Here is a 23042-nt window from a genome sequence, read left to right as displayed (position 1 = left end):
TATCATATTTATTAAAAAATGAAAAATTTATTCCCCCAGTACAATTACTATTCTTATTAGTGATCCTTCTATGATAATTAATTCCCATATATTTTTAATTTTTATAAAAAAAATTTAGGATGGCTTGATTTTATTAATTATTCTCTTAAAAAAGAGTAATTTTTATTATCTTAGATTTTACAAATTTGAGTAAAAAAAGCTGAAAACTAATTTTGATTAGCTACAATTCGTTTAATTTTATTGTAAAATAAATTTAAAAATTCAATTTCCCTTGGAAACAAATTATAAAGAAAAAAAATGATTGTATTACTATTTCAAAAACATAAAATTTAGGGTAAAAAACATAAATAAGCCAGGAGAGAATAATTTTACACAAATAAGCCAAAGCAAAATCTGATTTATCAATCAACCAAACCACGTTTACATACCTGTTTCGAACTTGGATTGCATGTAATTCGAATCGCATAGATTCGAATTACTCACTGACACTCAAATTAACATAATTCGAATTCAGTTCATTCGAATTAGGCAGCAACATGTAATTCGAATCAAGTTGATTCGAACTACTTCTATGCACGTCATTTAACGTTAGTTCGAAGTGGATTAATTCGAATTACACTTGAATATTTTTTTATAAATTTTTTAATAAATTTATTTAAATTATACCACAAAAAAATATTTTATTTTATACAAAATAATTTTAAAAAATGGCTTAAAAGATGTTAGGAGTACTATAAAAATTTGTAATGTCTTAATGACTTAGAATATTAAAGAAATACTCTACATAGTCAACAATAATTTAAAAATTAAAATAAATATAGTTATAACCATTATTTACCTAAATTACTAGAATATTACAAACTTTTATAGTACTCTTAACATTTTTAAGCCATTTTTTAAAATTATTTTGTATAGAAAATGGCTTAAAATAGCTTAAAATGCCATTTATTCTATGCAAAATAATTTTAAAAAATAGCTTAAAAAATGTTAGGAGTACTATAAAAGTTTGTAATATCCTAATGACTTAAGACATTAAAGAAATACTCTACATAGTCAATAATAATTTAAAAATTAAAATAAATATAGTTATAACCAGTATTTACCTAAAATACTAGAATATTACAAATTTTTATAGTACTCCTAACATTTTTTAAGTTATTTTTTTAAATTATTTTGCATAGAAAATGGCTTAAAATGGCTTAAAATGCCCTTTATTCTATGCAAAATAATTTAAAAAAATGGCTTAAAAAATGTTAAGAGTACTATAAAAGTTTGTAATGTCCTAATGACTTAGGACATTAAAAAAATACTCTACATAGTCAATAATAATTTAAAAATTAAAATAAATATAGTTATAACCCGTATTTACCTAAAATACTAGAATATTACAAACTTTTATAGTACTACTAACATTTTTAAGCCATTTTTTTTAAAATTGTTTTGCATAGAAAATGGCTTAAAATGTCCTTTATTCTATGCAAAATATGTCAATATATATGTGTATCTATTTTAAGGTTCATGTCTTTATATCTTTGTCTCAACTTTTGAGAAACATAAAATAAATATAATTTTAGAATACATGAGGAAGGTTACTGATGGCCTAGAGAAAAAGGGTTGAATCTATGGCCTTCTTTTAAATTGATTAATTAATCTTCAAACCAAAAAATAAAACTTTGCTTTTGTTCAGACTGCCAGATTATTTATACAAAAGACAATTTTATTTTATCTCATAACGAGTGCAAACTGAATTAGAGCAGGGAAGAAGAAAATGATATAGCCATGTATCCTGATTCAGCTACTTTATGCAATGCAGTCTACATCCAGTCTCCACCACAACAATAGTGGAATTTTCACTATCTTTTTAAGTGTTACATACACCAATTTCCAAGGATTCAATCTAATCCTATCAGGGACAAACCAAACTTCTACCTAAACTTGACTTGACTAGGTTCACTGTCTAGACTCACAACACACTAAGTGCTCATCTAGCTTAGCAAGGGATACATCTAAGATACAAGATACAAAATAGAAATACAATAAAAAAAGACATGACATAAATCTTGGTTTTTCTCTCTAAGTACCACTCTTTGTCTTTTCTTTCAATGGTTTTTTTCTTAATACCTCACATATATGCCTTTTTTCACAATGAAACTAAGAAAGATAAAACATACAAATAAAATATTCAATGATAAACCATGAAGGACATGATGTAGAACAGCTTTGAAGCTATATGATTGACCGGATTTATCTCTCTCATATGTAGCTCTCCATCTTGGCAAAATATTCTTTTTATTTAAAAATACTGTCCAAAACGTTGAGCAAAAATAGTAGAAAAGTTCTCAATGAAACTCAGATTTTGGTCCACTCTCCTTACCCAAAACTAAAATTGATTTTTCCTTTTTGTATGGAGTACAGTTTCCAAGGTTAGGGTTTGCTGAACTAAGTCAACTCATTGGATCTTGAATCAGCTGAAGTCTTCCCTTTCTTTTCATCAATCAGACTATAAAACCAGAGATTGAGATCAGAGTTAAGCAATGCAGAAGAGAGATAAGTAGTAGTAGCTTCATTGATTTGGATTCCTTAATGAGTTTGCCAAATCCAAACCTTAATCTAGTGCTTTGGCTCCAAGTTTTAATATCAACCGTTGATTTACAGCAGAACAAAATAGTCTCTACTGTCTTCTTATTACCCGAAATACTTGTGCAGAAGGAAGGTGAAATCAACAAGCAATTGACTTGCATGTTAATAGGAATCTTTTACCTATTTCTTCTGATTTTGCTTGCTTGAGCATATTGATTTTGACTCCATTTTGATTTGACATAACCTCCAAGATTTTCTTTTCCCTTTTCTTCTTTGACGATAGATAGAAAAAGTGAACCATTCTTTTTTTTTTCTCTGAGCCTTACGCGAAACCACAAAACTCCACCTGCATTACATTGTTTTTCTTTTTCTCTTCATGAAGCAAGTGAATTAGGTTATGAACTTGGTCCCTATCAGCAGCCTTGGTTGCAAATTGTTCTTCTTATTGGCCTGCTGGTTCTCTTGGTTTGGGCTGCACAATAAAACTTAGGCTTGAGATGGTGAGACTCTAGCTTCAATAGCTTATGAAACTCTTATTTTCTTTGGTTGAAGATCAGCAACTATTTCTCAAAATTACTACTATCTGAATTGATTTGGACATAATGCAGCATCAATGAATCTTAATATATGTTTTTGTTGGATTAAAAAAAGATAGCAACTTGTGACTCCATTCAATGTTCAATTAATCCAAAATAGTTTAACTCATTTTATCAATTTCAACTATCATATAAGCCTGTACAATTAATACTCACATCAAATAAAATTTTAAACTTTCAACCCAATTAAATATATGTTTGTTATTACAAAAAATATAATTATTGTTTTCTAAACTCAACACATGATAAACTAAATCCAAACTATATACTTATGTCATGTTAAATTAAGAGGACTACAACTACGAGGTGACCCTTGTTGTCTTAGATTCATAATTGCTTTGGCATGCATCATTATTGTTCTATATTTTACCCACTTCATTAATTAATTTGACTACTATAAAAATTATGCTCTCTAGTAATATCATTGCAATTAACATCTTTTAAGTTAAGTTTTAAAGTGATTCTTGAAATTGACTACTTATTTAAAAAAAGCTCTCCAAATTCTAATCGTGCCAAAAACATCCTTGAGACTCCTTACACTATGAGTAATCTAACACATTTCTTTCATACGGGACTAAACGAGACGACGTCACTTTAGTTTTGACGCTAAATATTTGATGAAACGACATCATTTAACCTTAATCGTTATATATTTTTTGTGGTTCATAAAATGTATTTTGATACATTAAAAGTTAGATGACGTCTTTTCATCAAATATTTAACATCAAAACTAAAACAACATCGTTTTGTCTAGTCAAGAACAAAGGAATATGTGTCAGATACTCACGGTATGACAAATAATTCGACAAAAATAAAATGAGAACTAACATGGTGTAGTCTGCTCAATTTCAAAAACTTTTATGATAAAATTAAAATCTTAAAAAAATTTCCGGTGCAAACAGCCAATCTGAGGACTACTCTAAAATTTCTTTCAACATCTTCCTAAATCGTTAATTCAAAAAAGATATGGGAGCGGAGAAAGACGGTGGAATAATGGTATTATTACTGTTATGTATTGATAATGAATCTGATGCATCAGTCACTACTACATAGTACACAGTAGCGGATGCAGATTTTTGGACCTTCAACAGTCAACACCTTACTGTTAGTTGGCCCAAGGGAAAACACTTCACTCTTCAGGGCCGGGAAAAGTGGACTTTAGCCCCCGTTTCAATACCAAAAATAAAAAATATACAAAACAAAAGTTGATATTGTTGACCAACAAAATTTAGGACAAGTAATTGGCAATGAACATACATAATCATTCTAGCTAGCTACACTTGAACATAAGCAAACTCAGTCATTAATTTCTTTCAGGCTTGATGATGACACACATCATAGATATCAATAATCTACTAGCAAAATTATCAAAGTTAAACTTTGTCCCATAAAAAATAAATTAGAGGTAATATGAGAAATCATTTCATAGGAACAACTACTAGCTAGCTAGCTAGCTTAATTAATTAATTGAATTGAATTATTATATTATATTATATTATATTATTATTTTTAGCTAATTAAGCTATATATTCTGACAAATGAATTAATTACTACTGTTCATCATTTGTATGCTTTGAAAGCCTGTAAGAAACTAAGAATTATGCATCGATGAGATAAATAATGATGTATATATAGATAGAAATGTGTCAGCTGGAAATGAAAGAGCACTAAGAGATTCCCCTCCTATATTTGCATAGAATTGGTGCTAGTGGGTGTTGGCATGATGATGAGTTTTTGTTAGGGCATGAAACTAATAAACACAACTACCACTCATGGGTCATGAATCATGATGATTATAATTGGAATTGGTTTGGCCTCAAATACAACATTGCTAATTAGGTCTAAATTGTACTCTAATGCTTCTAGGAATCCAATGCTGCTAATGTAGCAATGGGCCAATTGAATTTAAACATGTGGATCCTCCATCATCTATCATGCTTTTAATAGGAGTTTAAACATGTAAAAAGGTGTGACTTCGCTATCATACTTTGCAAACCCATCCAATGCAAGACAAACACACACACAAAATTACAAAAGAAACCTCTATGATAATGCCAGTCATCAGTTTCATGTGTGGTGCCTGGTTGACTTTTAATTTATCAGACCAATAATATATAATCAACAAGTTACGTGTCGAAGTTAATAAGAATTATTGACTTTCAATTACCTTGTCCTAATTAAGATCGTTCTATAGTAGAAAATAGAAACAACATACTAAGCGGATGGATTGGGGTTCGAATTAACAACGATAAATCTTTAAATGAAACTCAGATTTATAATGAATTAATCTTTGACTTTTCGAACCGAAAAACACAGTGACAAACCAAAAAATGCATACCTTGGAGTAATCACCATATATTCCCTGATCTTCAAGCTTCAAATCAAGTAGTATTTTCTGCAAAAAATGCTACATGAAAACTCATGTATATATGTTAGATGATAGAGAAGAAAACACTAAGACTTATTCAAAGAGAAGAAATAAGAAAGATGAAGGCCTTAAAGCTTGCCCTCTAAGATGGGGTTTGTCAAATACATATTCACAGAACCCGTTTGGCCTACTGGCCACCTCCTACAAATTAATGAATCGAATCGGATCGGATCGGAGGTGGACAGAATGCCAAAATGGCTATGGAACAATGCCTCTGACAAACCCTAGAGGGCACCAAAGTCTTTAGAAGAAGAAGATTGGAGATGATAGGGTTTATTTGTGATGAATAATAATGGTAAAGGTAGAAGTGTTGAAGGCATAACTATAACAAGTATTTGGATCCCCCTCCCCACACAAAAATCCAATGATGGGTTTTGACACAAAGAGTGGCTCTTGTTTTGTAGAAACTAGAAAGAAAGAAGGGAGTGGTAATTATTCAATGTGCTATATATGCTAATATTATATAAGCCTAAGCGTGCATGCAATAGGGCTTCTTCTTGTTGTTGTTGCACCATCTTTACTTATTAGTTATTACTACTCTTCCTTTTCATGTTTCCACACAACTCACTAGTAGTGAGTGCCTCTTGCTTTATTATATTCTAGTGTGCACTTTTTTATAAATTAACTTTGAATAACAATGATAACAAATTCAGTATTAAGTATTTTATACTAAAATTAAAAAGTCATGACTCATGAGTTAATAATTTTATTTTTATAAATTATATAAAATGAAAGGTATTTTAAAAAGAAAATTTTGTACACCGAATTTTTTTCAAATCTCCAAAAAATGAGCATTAGCTATATACTATATAATAATTAATGGGTTTATGTTAATTATTTCTATGGACACAGAGTTTATTATTTAATTTAATGGTGAAAAATTAAAAGTTTAATTTCATAAAAAAAGGTAAACGGTAAACATGAGTATTTACTATTTACACAATATACAAGTAATAAATATTAGGTATATGGTTATTGTTGTGGTGGGTATGATGGCTACAAAAATTTAATAACATTTAAAAAATATTACTAAAAATAAAGTCACGTTTTTATTATTTGAAACACTTTAATTTAAAAATAAAATTATATCAAGTAGTAAAAATATAATTTTAATTTTAAAAACAGTATTAAATATTGCCAAATAAGTTGTATAATCACCAACCACCATAATAGTAGTCATAGGAGACTCAATCTAAATATTATATATATTAAGTGTTCAAAAATAACCTGTCTAACAGAAGTATGTAATTTTTATGACAGAAATCAACTGTCCTTCTGTTCAACACACTGTGCAACTTATAATCTTGCCTCAATTGGTCACAGATACCATATACATAGTACTATAGTAGTAGCAGCAGCAGCAGGAGTAGTAATGGTGGTGGTAGTGGTACTATGGCAATTATATATGTGGTTGAGCTTGTGATTTCATTGTCCTTTTTGACTTGCTTCAAAAGGAGGATGCAAAATGTGCTGGCCATGTTTCCCACTCAATTTGTAGTTATTACTTTGTCAACTGATCACTGTTCAAGTGTTCAACACCGCTTCAAACTTGGACATTTATTCTTCTAACAATCAATTTTATGGAGTCTTGACATACAAATTCATCTTTTAAATAGAATAATTAATCATATTTTATGGCTTACATAATCATGACGCCTTTTATGGAGTGCAAAACATCCTCATTCAGGCGAATCATAAGCCTTTTGTTTGTTTGATACTAATTAATGGAAAGCATAAAATAGTCTCATACATTTGCGTTGTGTGAGAAAAAAGTACCTCATTTTAAGAACTCCTTATGGACCGGAATAACATAACTTACAATTATTTCATTAGCATTATTATTTTCCACGGTGGCCAAATCAACATTTGTTTTAGCATTACAAGATTACTGGATAGTTATGGGCGGAAAACGTTAGAATGCTCAAAACAACCGTAAATCAAATATACTACGAGTACACTAAAAATCAATTACCAAATTAACTAATTGTATAAAATACATGCCGTAATACAAAATATACATTAAAAACGTATAAAACAACATATGTATATAGACAAAAATATTTGGTAACTGATTTTTGGTGGCCCTGTAGTATTTTTGTTAATCAATACAGCTCTGCCTCTAATGCCAGCTAACTCTGCCTCAAAGCAATTTCCAGTGCCATTAACAGGTTTCACTTTTACTGCTATTGCTATAGGCAAATTGAATCCATCTACAAGGTTAGCATCATAGTAATGATGTTCAAAAAGAGTGACGTCTGCAATTGTTGTCATGTTCTCACTCTGACCCCGAAGGGTTTGTGCTGTGTTATTTCCCTTCTGTCTAACAGTTCTCATAAACCATATCATGTAACATAATCCAGTATAATTATATTATATTCATATAGCATAAAGCATTACTTTTGAAAATAAAAAAGGAACTTGTGTATAAGAAGATCTGGAAACGCTACATATGTTATCAAAATCTTTCCAGCTACAATTTGTGAGTATACTTGATGAAAATGCTTATATATTATTATACCTTTCTTTGTTTCACTAATGATATTAAGCTAACACTAGCACAGTTTAGATTAGCTTCTTCTTCTGGAAGAATCTCTTCAAATGCCACAATTGCAAACCCGAAACTCCAATGCAGATGCCCAAGGACATTATACTAAACCATGCCACCCTGGCATTCGTTCTTTCACTCACAGCCCTCATCTCTGCTTCCCTGAGTTAAAAATTCAAGGGAAAAAAAAAAAGAGAAAAAGAAAGAAAGAAAATCAAAACAAAAATTTTCGATATTTTGCGAAAAATAAAATAAAATATTTTTTGGGGGGGCAGGAGATGTTGTCATGTTGACATGATCAGGTTACCTGCCCTTCAAATAAAGCAAATTCTCATGGATGGCCTCTACTGCTCCTTCTAGCTTTCTCAGCTCAAGTTCAACTCCCTATGCAGTATCAATGTACGGGAAAAACAATCAGTAGAAAGGAGAAATCAAAAGAAACGAATATATATATATATATATATATATATATATATATATATATATATATATATATATATATATATGAATTTCAATTTGCGTATAACTACTAAAATATTTCCCGTTATAGTGAAAATCAATTCAATGAAACTAAGAAACCAAGGATGCAGCTAAAAAACATTTTCAACTCATGCTTAAACTCATTCCTTATGATGCCTTGAATAAATGCCAGCCTTGTGAAACTCATATACATGTTGTAGACAGTGTTCACAGGTAGATAAAAGTTATAGATGTCACTTGGATATGTACCTCAATCTTCTCTCTTCTGGCAACCGACTCCCAATCCTTGGCTGCAATTCCAGTTTTCCAATCAAGACTCACACTGACCTCTTTAGCTCCCTGATAATGGGGATCAATCCAGAAACATGCGAGGTAGTTCCCAGTTTCTTGAGTTGTAAATGCAAAATTACCATGTGTTGTATTCTCCTTGTAATAAAGATTGTTTCCATATGGTGATGTCACCTAAACATAACATATTACTATTAAAAACAAAGAGACAAGTATAAAACTATTCAACAAGCTGATGTGAAAAGATAGTCATCCAAGCACCAACATAACAGTTATATCATGATGCCACTTCTCTTGTAACACTAACAGTTTGCTAGTTTTATGAACTTGAAGTATGTTCAGGGTTTGACAATTGACACAAAACTCCATCAATTGGAAACCCCAAAAGAAAAAAAAATGTTCTATCATCAAGATAAGCGATTTTAGTCTCAACGGCAGAAATTAATCTATTGGCATAAGTGCATGATTTTCACCATAATTCAATAACTCTCAATGGACTCAACAGGAGGAATGCACAAATAAGGGGCAGATTTGAGGGTATGATTAAAATAATGATTAAGCTTGAGCCTCTCCAGCTGCAGAACTAAGCATACATGATAAAACAACAAATTTGGAGAAGTTTACATTAGGTCATTAACTGATACTAGTAATAACAAACCTAAACGTGATGATAGCCATAGTCAACATTTACGCTTTTATATAACATTACGGATAATATGACATGCATAATGCTTCATCAACAACAACTAATTCTACAAATAAATAAAAATTTCCCCCTAACAACCAATCGGCCAAGGCAAATCGACAGCAACAATTTTGAATTAGCAAATTCATGAATAGGAACACAATACACTCCCACCTCGATTTCTCATAATCGAAAGAAATCTGATCTGGAATTTGAAGAGCGACGCACGAAAGAAATGTGTGTGTACCTTGACACCGATGGAGGGTTGAAGGGAAGAGCCATCGGGAATGACGACGTAATCGGTTAAAACGACGACGTTGGTTTGGATTTCTTCGGAGACGCATTTGGTGCCAGAAGACGGCAAGGTGAGCCAGATTCCGAAGGCGGAAGGTATGATGGAGAACAAGCAGAGGGAGATGCCCAGCGTGCACAGCATCATCTTCCCCATAGCCCCTTCTCTCTCTAGTCTCTACAACAATGCAATGTTGGTGTTAAGGAGGGTCACAAATTAGGGTTAAGCTCAAAACTCCTCCGATCTCTGTGTCTCACTATCCCTGCTTAATTACGGTGGCTTTCAGTGAGCTAGGTGCTTTAATTTCAGTTTTCTTTCTCCTGCTTCTCTCTGTCTCTCTCACTCCCTCATTAAATTCATTAATGTAAATTATTATTTATTTATTATTTATATTTTTGTGTGTTGTGAAAATTATTATCGGTCAACTGTCTTTAAGGGCAATATACATGGCCCATCAAAATGGGCTAAATTTATTGGGTGAGTCTGTTTATCCATTTAAATAGGCAGATTTTATCTTTAAAATTAAATCTGTTTAAATTTTGGGCTAAACAGGTTGAGTCCAATTAATCCAAAAAAAAGACGGGTTAAAAGGATTAGCTCACGAGTTAAACTGGTGGTCCATTTAATTTTTTTTTAAAATAGCACTTTTAGCTGATATTTTTTTCGATCTGATTCGAAAATCTGACCCATCAACTAAAAAAAATATTATTTTTGACCTAAAAGTAGTATTTTTTGTCAAAATATTTTTTAAAAAATAAAATTATAAACGGATTGACCCGTTTAACTCGTCGGGCTGACCATAAATAGTTCGGGTTAAAAAATTATGGCCCACAAATAAAGTAGGCTTAAATGGGTCAGCCCATTTAACCCGCGAATTTAATGGGCCGAACTTAAATGGGCTGGACTAATCCGTTTCACAGCCCTAAATATACACACATAAATCAAACACATTAATATTAAGTAGATTCTACCTAGTACTGTAATAGCTAATTTGAGATATATGAAATGCTACTAATTCGAATTTTTTTAATTCGATTTAGTACTAGAAGACCTAAATCGAATTCATTAAATTCGATTTATATAGATATACAAATGAAGACATATATATAACGTTATTTATTTTGAAACTTTTACGTAATATTAGTATGTGTTTGGTTTATGTATGTATATTATCCTGTTTTTAATGTGCTCTATTTGCTTTACCAAATAAAATGGAATTACATATATAAAAAGAAGAAAAAATAATTATTTGTACACATAAATTTTATGAATACTAATAAAAGTATTTATAAAAAAAATATTATATCCATAAAAATTAAATTCGTCAAACAAAAGTATTTAAATTCGAAGGATTTTCTTCTCTTGAGGAGTGTCTCGAAAAAAAGAGAACGATAAAGACTCTCTGAAAAAAATAGTACAAGATTTTGTCCAAAGATAATGATAATGGTAATGGAGAGATGTGAAAATTTGAGATTTGAAAGATGAGATAATGGTGAAATTAATGTTGATGATAAAAGACATGGTAATTTAAAAATTTTATTAAAACGTCAAAAAAAATCTAAAATTTAGGTATTTTTGTCATATGAACCCATCTGCAATGTTCATAATGCAATTTTTGAACATTATAGATGAAAATATAACTTTTATATTTCAATGAAAACCGCAAAAAAGTATGGTGGGTCTCATATTGAACGTAAACCGCTACAAGATGTAGTGATTTACGTTGGGACGCGTGAAAAAAAACCGCTACACTCCTATAGCAGTTTTTGAACAGATTGAACAATGAAGAAATTGCGGCACTTCTATAGCAATTTCTTCACAAATGGCACATTGCAGAAACGTGACACTCCTATAGCGGTTTCTTCACAAATGGCACATTATTCCAGAACTTTTAACCCCATCTTCCAACTCTCTCTTCCGAAAAATCACTTCGACAATGAAACAAAACCTGCCGATCACAAATATTTCATACTTCACACCAGTTAACACATAAAAATATTGTAAAACAACTTTTTCACTCACTTTATCCCACGCACTCTCTTTTGCAATATATTTGTTTTTAGTTTTGATATTTGATAACCGAATAAAAACACACACTATCAGTTACATTTTTAAATTTTTTCAGAGTAATAGACTAAAATTAAAAAACCCTTCTCATTAGCCATTTGTGAATTTGTGAAAAATGATTATCTACTGCTACACTATTACTTGATATTTATAGCATTTTTCATATGAAGAAACCACTATAAACTCACACGTTTCTTATGCTGGCCATTTGTGAAGAAACACTGCAGTTATTTTATTGTTCAGTTAGTTCAAAAATCGCTATAAAAGTGTAACAGTTTTTTTTACGTATGTTCTAACATAAACCGTCACACTTCGTAATGGTTTACGTTATCTGCTAAGGCACTGTGTCCATTGATTCAAGGGATTCGAGTTCGAAGATGCTGCTGTCCACCTCGCCAGAACTCTTCCGGTCATCTAGTCGTGTTTGCAAAGGGAAGCCGTCGCAATGAAGATAGAATCGCAGGTTTGAAATTCGGGTCGGGTTGCGGGTTGGTCTTGGGTCGTCTGCTCCGGATCCCTGACAAAAAAAAAGTGCACGTTAGGGCTGTCATAATCTACACATGTATTCGAGTGTCCCACATGTGATTTTGTTTTTGGAAGCATTCTTACACTTAACATTCAAAATGTCCGCATCCACATTCTTTGCATTTCAGAATAACATAACAACATTAAAATTTCAAACCTATGGTCCCACCCTAAACTTTCTATTAGACAGTGACAAAGATTTCGCTAATGAGTTTGATAAGGGGAAAAAATAATACTTTTAATCTGCACCATGCATAAAGGTGATAATTACCAAATGAGAGCAAGTTAACAAAAGAGCTCCAACGGCTCAATTCTATCACATAAAATAATGAGGTATATCGACTATCATATAAAAAAAACCATATAATTTAAATTTAGTATAAGTTTTATTTAAATTGATTCTATGTTCTATTAAGGATAAGTATAAAATATTTATGAACCTATAAACCCAAGAAAGGTGACAAAAAAAAGCTGGATTTCAATGTCAATTTGCTCCTTTATCTAACCCTTTTCTTCAACATCAAACTGAATAGAGTGTGAGCTAATAATTAGATTTAATCATTCTATCTTACTAATTTTGCTGTCCCATTAGAGCTTTTACTCATAAGACTTGGTCCAATATGCATTTGGAACCATGTGACCCTCTCGCGAATTCTCGACATTATAAAAAGTAAAAAATACCCATACTTTATAATGATATATATGATATGATATAAGATAGCATTCCTTACCCTGTGAATTCAAGCACTAAACCAATCTTAGAATTGCTTATTCAATTCACACTTACCTCACCATAGGAAGAAAAATGGAAGACCTCATTTCCCAGTTCACCTTCCTCTCAAACCAAGCATTACAAGAAAGGAGCTCTGATCCCTCCACAAGTGAAGATCTCATGAGGCTATTTGAGATTGAATCATACAGGGCATGGGCAGGTGTGGAACTTATTGAGCAAGAGAATAAAGAAGTGCAAGAAGAAAAAGAAGCAAAGGTAACAACTGCCATGCAACAAGACAATGATCATGAGGACTACCTTGAATGTGTCATGGAAAGTGCCATCGATGAGCTTCGATGCTTTGAAGAAGAGCTTAAGAGGATGTCACAACCAGAAATGGACATTGCTTCGAAGAGTATATTGAGGATGCAATGAATTCAACCACTGCATGGAAATTGGAAAGGTTCATCTGGTTCTTACTTCTTTTAACCTTTATTGTTGTATTTAATGCTTTCATTCTTTAATATTGCTGGTTTAAAAAAAGTGGGAAACTAGAGCTGCACCGAAATTCATAATGAAACATTCAGCTATATTTGCAGAATTTCAATGGTATATCTTATTCAAAGTTTTAGGATTTTAGGCGGCTTAATATCTTGTTTTCGTTATAAAATATCACAGAATTTCAATCATATATGATTTTGCAGTTCCCCAAAAAAAAAAAAAAAAAAAAAAAAAAAACCCGAAAAGAATTCAAATATATCATGCAGAAAGTAACAACGATTATCCAATAAATAAACTGCTCTTGACTTGGTACAATTAATTACAAAGATATGACTCGCAGATCAAAAGAATTTACAAACATGGATATAATAAAAAAGCAATATATATATCAGGGAGTCTCCGGAAATACTTTTTTATCCAAGAAATTGATGAAACGCTCAGCATATAACTTGGGTTCTACTACTGATATGGTCATGGGGTCAAATTGCAGCGACTTAATATTATGCTCAATTTTCTTTCTGGCATTGTATTCCTGCAATATATCGATTACTCCCATGTACAGCACCACATCATAGACCTCAAAAAGCTCAATTTCTGATGCCTCCACCTTATCCTTCTGAACCTTGCGCGTAGCTTGAGCTGGCATGTTTACTCCTAGTTGCACTCTCAACCTGATAATCAAGCCAGGTTGCAGAGTTACAAAACATAAACACAAGAAACAATAACATTTTTACTTAGAGTTGATAAGAAAGTAATTGACATCACATTGAATATAGAGGACGAGACAGAATTCACGGAAAAAAGGATATTTTCAGCTTTCATTCTGACTATAATGATATGGTATCAGTGAAGCATAGACATTCACATGGACATAAACATAGAGACACACATCAACTTTTTGAAATAACACACGAATACGGCATATATAAAGGTTTAAATAAGTTTTTAGTCTCTACAAATATAGGTTATTTTTCTTTTAATCCCTCTAAAATTGTGTTAATTTTGGTCATTCTTTTAATGCTTAGTCCTTGTCATCAATTTACAAATTAATCGGCATGTGGTATGTGCAACATGGCACAAAGTTAGTGGCATTCACACCATTACTGCAAAACTGCAATTATCTCTCTTGTTAAGATATAAATATAAACTGAACTATAAAATTGATTATTTTTTATATGCTTCTATGACCAAAGAAATTATAGAAAATACTGGTAAATTTCTGGGTTAATGAATGCTGAAATGGGAAAAGTAACAAAAGAGTGTAGAGCACAAGAACAACTAATTCAAAGAAGATACCTTGCAGTACCAGGAAGTAAAAGATCAACTTCTTTGTCCCCAATGGAGTATGCCCTCAACGTATTTCCTCTAATGTGGGGTCCAGGTGCAGTGTTCACAGAGCCCGGTTCATGGGCAACCAACAGCAACCCTTTAGGAAGAATCAACTCATCCCCTTCCTTGACTGAATCTAGTGTACGTAAAGCAGGCCCAAATTCTCTCAATATAAGGCAAAAGAATTTTTCAAAAAGAAAAAGCAGGAAAAAGAACTTTGTAGCGAATTTGTAAAACAACTCAAAACAGAAATCATGAGTTTATGTTTCATCAGATCTGTCAAAGGATATGACTGAGATAGCCTTTATAAAGGCTCGAGGGATCCTGCCCAATGAGCTTAGGCTCACCTAATTCTTAAGAGCGATATTTACATGCTATAAAATATATCAAAAAACTATAGATGTAAAAGATGTTATAGGTTCATTAGAAATATGACCAGCAAAACTTTTTTCCACTAGATGGGGTTATATATGTTCACTAGATATGCGACCAACAAAACACTTTTTCCCCCTGGATATGGTTGGCTATATAGATTAAATGAAACATTTGTCCTATCTGTAGAAAAATTTAATAATTACCTTCTCCAGAAGATAAGCTATCCTGTTGCTGTAAAGATCCAGGATATTCCGCTAAGGCCCTTAGATTCTCTGGAGCTCTGAAATGTAATCCTAGCAGAAGGCTATAATCAATTATGTGCTGAGACTCCAAGAAAGTGCAGTCTAGAGAAATTTGTCTGCACCAGAAAAATGAAATCCAGTCATAAATAGAAGGTAAGTTAATAATCCCAAGTCAATGAGAGGTTGAATGCAGTTGCCACTGATAAATAGTTCAGTTCATAGTTCATACACACTGACACTACTAGTCACAATCACAACTCAATGCTACCACATGCCACAGCCAGGTATCCATATGAAAGTAAATCTATCATAACTTACTATATATGAATAGATACTACTTGTTGGAGTCCCATATCACCTAGAGATAACAAGACCTAGATAACCTTTATATGAGCTTTGGCATCCCTCACTTTATAAGCTAACTTTTGGGCTTCATGGCCATTATATGAGCTTGAAATTTTTTACAAGTACTCCTTAATTATTCAAGAAAAATGTGTTGCTTATCATTTCACTTCAACAGAGGTACCTCTCAAAAAGTAGGAACTTACTTGAACAGAGATTCTCGCAATTTTTTATCCATATGAAATTCGTATTTTAGATCAAGATCTTTTAATGTTGTATGGCTGCTAATTTTATCCTTTTCCGTAAATCTTCCATGAGAAGACCCCTTCAGATCATAACGACGGTGGATATGCAATTCTGTGCAGAACATATTCCCCATGACCACAAAACGCACCTAATTGAGAAAATAAGGAAATTTCTATAGCTTTGCCATTTAACAAACAAGGAAGAAAAAAGAGCTAGAGAAAGATATTTGGTGTACCTTTTTCCCACCCCTTAGTTTTATTCGATGTACCCCAAAAAATTTTGTAATAAGAGTATTCTCATGATGCCCTACATGGTAATAGTATTTGGGAAGCATATTGAGCAAAACCTACAAGAAGAGAACCAAAAGTACACTATCATGGACATTTAAATGCGCAAATCAATTCATTATTGATTGCGATAGAGATAATAACATAAATGTATCATCTACTTCTCTATCTTTAACATAAAAGGAACTTCTGATGTTGGACTTCATGAACCTTGCCTTAAAAATTGTCAACAGATTAGTGCATCTTTCAAGAAAATAGCGGCCCACCTAAGTAGGAACTTATGCAATCAATTATTTCTCCCTTTGCATGTTTGTTAAATCATAAAATAAATGCATTTCTCCTGAAAATCCCCATTCAATTGGGGTCCTAGTTAGCCACTTGGCATTAGATTTCATGTAGTTTGTCCCTCAAATTTGTCACACTCTATTGTATCAATCTGCAGTCTATGTGCTATCTAATATGATGATATCTCCAACTGCAGAACTATTAAAAAGTGAAGTTCATACAACAATTGATGAACTCAACACATAAATTGACCGCAAACCTTTAGCTCTGATTTTTTCAGTGTCTTTATCACAAATCTGTCATCTTGAGAAAGAAAGAAGATGCTGCCACTTTTTCCAGGGGAAGATATGTCCCTTAGACCACAATCACCACAGATAGACATCATGTACTCTGCAGCATCCAGTTTGAACATCTCTCTCAAATTCCTGGAAATATATTCTTGTGTAACTATGCAGAGAAATAATAAAACCAAATAAGATGCAGAAAGGGAAGCTATATATGGTTAACTGGAGCGGACTTATGGTGCTCACAATATAACCTGGTTAAGCATGGTTTGCACACAGTTAAATGAATACCTGAAGACCATGGGGCAATAATCCTTCCAGTAGAAGTCTATAGAAGAATGTGGAGGAGTCAACTGTGAACCCTCCTTAGGGAAGTACATCCTTATCCTAGCTCGTTCTCCAAAATCAGATGAACGAACATCACGTGCAGGCACTGGTGTGATTTTGCCAACAGTGTACCTGATAATTCAGCCAACTTGTTCAAAATAATTTTCACATGAAACAAAATATGATAATACTAAGCTGAATCACCCATTTTATCTGTAAGATGATAAAATTTAATTTTCATTATTTTTTTAGTCAACTGTGCTAAGTCATTAGTTAGTGTGTTGAACTCATCCAATTGATCAGTCACATCACTTTGTACACACTGCAGCTCATGATTTTTAAACAAGTCAATAGAAAGAAAAATGATATCAAGAAATGGTTAACAGGATGACTTTAGACCAAGTAATTACCTGATGCCAAGCTGCAAATTAAGCTTCAGAAAATGGCTTCGGCGACCTCCAAAAATGTCTATACATGTGCTCTTCTTTACTTGCTTCACACTAAACTTATTTTGCTGTTTGTTCGTATGAGATACTTCCGAATAGCTCCGAACTCTCTCCATAATCAGCACCCCTTGCATATATTCCCTCTCATAAACTTTAGTACAATTACCAGGTGCATCAGATTGAGCTTCTTTAAAGGATTGGGATGATTTGGTTGAGGAATCATGACATATGCAATCTCCAGCAGGATCTTGAACACCCCAACTCGAATCCAATGAAGAAGTCCTACTCCTATGAGATAGGTTATGTGAACTTTTTGAACTGCTACTTCTTGAAATCTTTTCAGAAAGGCTACGTTTTACTTTCGACTTTTGAGCCATATGTTTTTCTGTATTTAACACCAACCCATTATTTTCACTGTTAAGAGAACTACACCACTTCTTTAGAGATGGTTGTTTACTGCCAGTGGGATAGAATGTTCCTTTTCCATCCTTCAAGCCCTTACTCCATGTCCCAATATAAAGCTCTCCATCTGCAAATCTATAAACACCTGATCCATGTCTATGTCCATTTAACCAAGAACCATCAAAGATATCACCATTAGGCCACTTCATAACCCCTCTGCCATTTATTGCTCCATTTTTCCAATTCCCAACGTATATATTTCCATTATTCCAAGAATACCTCCCGCTGCCTTCACGAATTCCTTCTCTCCATAAGCCTTCATATACATCTGAATTGGGATACTCCTTCCGTCCAATTCCATGCTCAGCGTTCATTCTCCAGCCACCTCTATAAACGCCTGCATTCGATGTAGTCAATGTGCCATAACCATGAAGGAAACCCCCAGAGAATTCACCCTCATACTTTGCCCCTGAAGGAAATATGATCAGTCCTTTCCCAGTCATTTTCCCATCTACCCAGTCACCCTCATATACGGTTCCATCTGACCATGTGTATTTTCCATTGCCATGGGGCAGTATGCCCTTGATCTTACCGACGTAGACATCCCCATTAGAAAATAACTTCTCTTCAAAACTACAATTAAGAAGAAACAGTAGTATCATACTATCATTTAGTACATAAAACAACAGGATGATTGATTAGGTATATAACTATATAAGGAGTTCTGTGACTTTCTTCCAGTATTACCTCCCACCGTCTTCCATGACTTGCAGACTTTCACTGATCCATGAGGATAAATCCAATTTCCTCGAAAAGGTTAATGTAACTCACAGATATGATAGGGAAACAATTCAACTCTGCCTTCAATAGCTTTATAACACTGTGCACCGTGGCGAACTCTGAAACATACATAGAATATAACAATCATAAATTGATGGTCATTCCCAATACTATACTACAAAACAACAGAAGTAAAACCTTTAGAAGGTTTCTTACTGTTTCCTGGAGTCTTCCAACACGTAAAACAGATCCCTCCAAATCCAGGTGAAGATTGTTATGGCAGGATCAAATTGAAACTCAAAACACTTGACGAGAGGAAGGTAATGAAGCTAGCAAGCTAGCTAGTAACGTGCACAAACATCAAAGACTTGAAATTAAGTTTCTCTGCAATCGCAAATCACATAGATGATACTGTTTCTTCCAGATGCGATGAATCCACAAAACAGAGAAAAAAAAAGCGTAATCAGGATACGAATAATGATTGAACAGAAACCTTAGATGGATGATGAATGAATGGAGGAAAATGAAGAGGCAGTGGAATCCTGCAACAGGAGGCAAACTGCAAAGAGGAAGAAGAAGAGTTCCAATCAGTGTGAGGAAGTAAACCCTACCGAAAAGAGAAATGATTGATTGAGGCAGGTTCAGGTGAGAAAGAAGAAGTGATGAATGATTTTTGTAACCGTCTTTATCTGGTTGCAAAGGCGACAAGTACCCCACCATACGGAAATATTCATTTTATATATAAAACTGTAAGAGGAAGAGTCAGGTGCTGATTATACATTTATATACTCTTTTCAAATACAGACACCGTTTGTTATAACCTGAAAGGAACTTGCCTCATTTCTCTGACTTCTCTTTCTTTCTTTCCCTCTTCATTCTTCAACTGCAGCTAAGGTACCAACCTTTTCCACCAGCCTCAAAACCCCACGCCCGCCTTTTACATTTTTTCCCCCTTAATTACCGAAATAAATAAATATTAAATCTTGAATTATAAATACAAACCAATCGAGTAAACCTTGATTTTTATTTGGATAGTTCGGGGAGAAAAAGACAAATAGGTCCCTAACTTTTTGTCCCGCGGACATTTTCACCTCTGACCATTGAAAAATACTTTTAAGTCCCTGACCTTCATAAAACTTGGACGAATTAGTCCCTACATCCAAATGTCTCCATTGACTGATCTGTCCAAATGCCTCTGTCAGGGACTGATCCGTTCAAGTTTTTTGAAGGTCAGGGACTTAAAAATATTTTCCAATGGTCAGAGACAAAAATATCCGCAGAGCAAAAGGTCAGGGACTTATTTGTCCTTTTCTCTAGTTCGGGCTATCCTGGGAAGCTTTTTACATTACCTGTAAGTAAGTGTCGGAGCTTCGGATACCAACTTGTGCATGCAGCAACCTATTAGCTAGCAGTAGACCCTTAAATGGAGCCCCAATTCGCGACGAATTAATTCTTAATCTGTCGGGTTAAAAAATACCGTAGACAACAAAAAAAAAATTATTTTTTTATTTCTTTATTTTTTTTACGCGAAATTAACTCTATATATTTCTCATATTTATAATATTAACAGACAAATTTAATTAAATTATTATTATATAAAATTATTAAATAATTTAATAAATTTAACTAAATTATTATCTAATTATTCACTTGAATTTTTAATTTTTATTTTATACAGGGTATGTGAAAGGGTATTTGACACGTAAGGGATAAAGGCCAATTAGAAGCTGATTCTATAGATGCTCAAAACCCAACGTCCACATTGTCTAGCTGTTTTCCTTTTTCAGTATTTATTTCAATTTGTTATTTACAATAGCTTTGAATGAAAATTCACAATCGTGAATCGTGACCAGAAAAAGAAAAATAGTCATAATAATAACCACGTAACCAGTTCTGTTTAATTTATTACTTGTTTTTTCTTATCACTTAATAAGATGTGGAATGATGGATTCAAATATAATGAACAAAAGAATTATTTCTAAACACATGCTTAAAAGGAATTGTATATTCAAAATATGCATATGTATGATTAATGACAATAACATATCTGTATGCAAATAAAATATAATCTATAGCATTCGTTTCTTTTAATAACAAGTTACCTAGTTGAATCATCTTTTTGGATAATTGTTGAATTCTAACTTTCTAAGCCTCGTTTCTCTTCTATGTTTCGTTGAAGGCACTGAAATAATAAGATTTAACTATCACATGCTTTAGAGACGTATTTTAATATTATAACAACAACTTTTAAATTTTTTTTATATATTTAATATTTAGAAATATAAAAAATACCTTTTCAATAATTTTTAATAAAATAATTTTATAATATTTTTTAAAATTTCTTTAAGACACAGTACCAAGACTATTGTTTCTATCCTGTTCCAAACATTATGTTCCAAATACACCAAAAAGGTCTAATCCAAAAATTGGTCTTCGTCATCCACCGACTTCTTCGGAAGAGGTCGGATTCGACACAAACTCTTTCCCAAAGAAGTTGAACTTGATGAATAGCCATAAGATAACACTTATTCAAACAAGTATCTGTCTTTAAAATTTCTCAACCCACTCTCAATAGCCATATCTCAACTACCCTAAAATAAAGGGACGGTTATCCACCTTAAAAGGTGGAACTACACCAACGGTGGTTATTGGATCACCACTATAAATACACTGACACCCCTCAGATATCTCGAAATTCCAATACTCTCTAAACCTGTTTACATATTTGCTGACTTAGATATCGGACCACCCCCATTCTTTCACATACACAAGTCGGACCGCAGCTTCCAAACGCAAACCAAGTCGGAGACCACCTCCTTTTCGACGTTTGGGCCAATTCTTCAAAACCAATTCACCAATCTCACATTAGCCACGTAACAACTATAATAAAATAAGCTAAGAATAAAAATTACATGATTGACTTTTAAATTATTTTATCATGATTTGGATCCTCTTTTTTAATTGTTATTAAATCATGATTTAGATCTAATTCCTACTCTCTCTCTCTTTCTTACATTGCTAGATGATATATAAATATCAAAATATTATTTATAGACTAAAAAAATTAATTATTATATATTTATATATAATTAATTATATATATTATTTAATTTATTTTTAATATATATTTTATATTTTAATATATTTTATATTATTAATTAATTTTAATAACTGATTCTATTATACAAGTGGATTAAATATTGACATGAACGTCTCATTGAATAAAAACGATGTCTTAACTTTAAGTTAGATATATAGGTTCCTTGATAATTTTAAAATTTTTTAAATAATAATTATGGAGTTTGGGTCCCATTTTGAGAGAAACAAACAAATGGGATGCCCTTTTCCGGTGGTAAGTGGTAACATGACACGTGCTCACGTGCTGTATTTTGGCATTTGTTATCACCGGCCCTAGTATGTATACCTGCATGTCTCAATCATCAATTCATCATGAAAATCAAGCTATTCATTTTGGATTACGTTATGGGAGAAACTACCATTCATACAGTTGAGCTATCATGCATTCATACCAATTTGGAAATTACTATTATGTATATTATATAACTACTTTAATACTATGTTACAAGGTTTTGTAAATGGATTGGATGTATCATAAGTTTTAAAAGTTATTTTTACATAAAATATTATCATTTCAAAAATCTCAATGAGTGTCACTAATATATTCGTACAAAAATAATTTAGAGCTGCGTTGGATAGTAGTTACACTTACACATATTAAATTAAGTCAAGTTGCTCGCTCCAAAAAAAAGATAGTTGACCAAAAAAAATAAAAATAAAGTCAAGTTGTATAAAATACTTGTATAAATGTGATTAGTATTTCGCCAAAGAAAAATATATGAACCAAGAGGTGATCAACAAAAAAATAAATAATTTAACTAATTTATAATTATATTTAATTTATTTTATTTGTTTTTAATTTATAATATTTGATATTAATTGCTTCTCACCCCAAATTAAAATTTTAAATGATACGTTGA

At 32.3% G+C, this 23042-nt stretch overlaps 2 protein-coding genes and 1 long non-coding RNA gene across 7 annotated transcripts; all 3 read right to left on the bottom strand.

Annotated features, from left to right (window-relative positions):
- Positions 1-1761: 1761 nt before the first annotated feature.
- On the bottom strand, positions 1762-6170 carry LOC112734311 (uncharacterized). Its single transcript, XR_003168347.3, has 2 exons — positions 5515-6170; positions 1762-3052 (listed from the first exon to the last, which is right to left on the bottom strand). It is a non-coding gene; the product is annotated as an uncharacterized lncRNA (long non-coding RNA).
- Positions 6171-7951: 1781 nt separating this feature from the next.
- LOC112734310 (transmembrane emp24 domain-containing protein p24delta4) lies at positions 7952-10255 on the bottom strand. Its single transcript, XM_025783566.2, has 4 exons — positions 9850-10255; positions 8879-9091; positions 8457-8533; positions 7952-8311 (listed from the first exon to the last, which is right to left on the bottom strand). The coding sequence occupies exons 1-4, from the start codon at positions 10048-10050 to the stop codon at positions 8167-8169; spliced, it is 636 nt and encodes a 211-aa protein (XP_025639351.1). The 5' UTR covers positions 10051-10255; the 3' UTR covers positions 7952-8166.
- Positions 10256-13955: 3700 nt separating this feature from the next.
- LOC112734308 (phosphatidylinositol 4-phosphate 5-kinase 7) lies at positions 13956-20040 on the bottom strand. 5 transcript variants are annotated; one of them, XM_072228459.1, is made up of 12 exons: positions 19881-20040; positions 19538-19603; positions 19261-19428; positions 19012-19163; positions 17827-18897; positions 17381-17548; positions 17065-17230; positions 16469-16579; positions 16194-16381; positions 15607-15761; positions 14996-15164; positions 13956-14370 (listed from the first exon to the last, which is right to left on the bottom strand). In XM_072228459.1, exons 4-12 carry the CDS (start codon positions 19026-19028, stop codon positions 14088-14090), a joined length of 2328 nt encoding a protein of 775 aa, XP_072084560.1. In that variant the 5' UTR covers positions 19029-19163; positions 19261-19428; positions 19538-19603; positions 19881-20040; the 3' UTR covers positions 13956-14087. The 5 variants fall into 5 exon arrangements, with proteins under 5 accessions (XP_072084560.1, XP_025639350.1, XP_025639349.1 ...); XM_025783565.2 differs by having other exon boundaries at positions 19866-20011; XM_025783564.3 differs by having other exon boundaries at positions 19725-19897.
- Positions 20041-23042: the final 3002 nt, after the last annotated feature.

This window comes from Arachis hypogaea, chromosome 3 (assembly GCF_003086295.3).
Source record: "Arachis hypogaea cultivar Tifrunner chromosome 3, arahy.Tifrunner.gnm2.J5K5, whole genome shotgun sequence".
NCBI lineage: Eukaryota > Viridiplantae > Streptophyta > Magnoliopsida > Fabales > Fabaceae > Arachis > Arachis hypogaea.
This window is presented reverse-complemented; position numbering and strand designations above follow the sequence as displayed.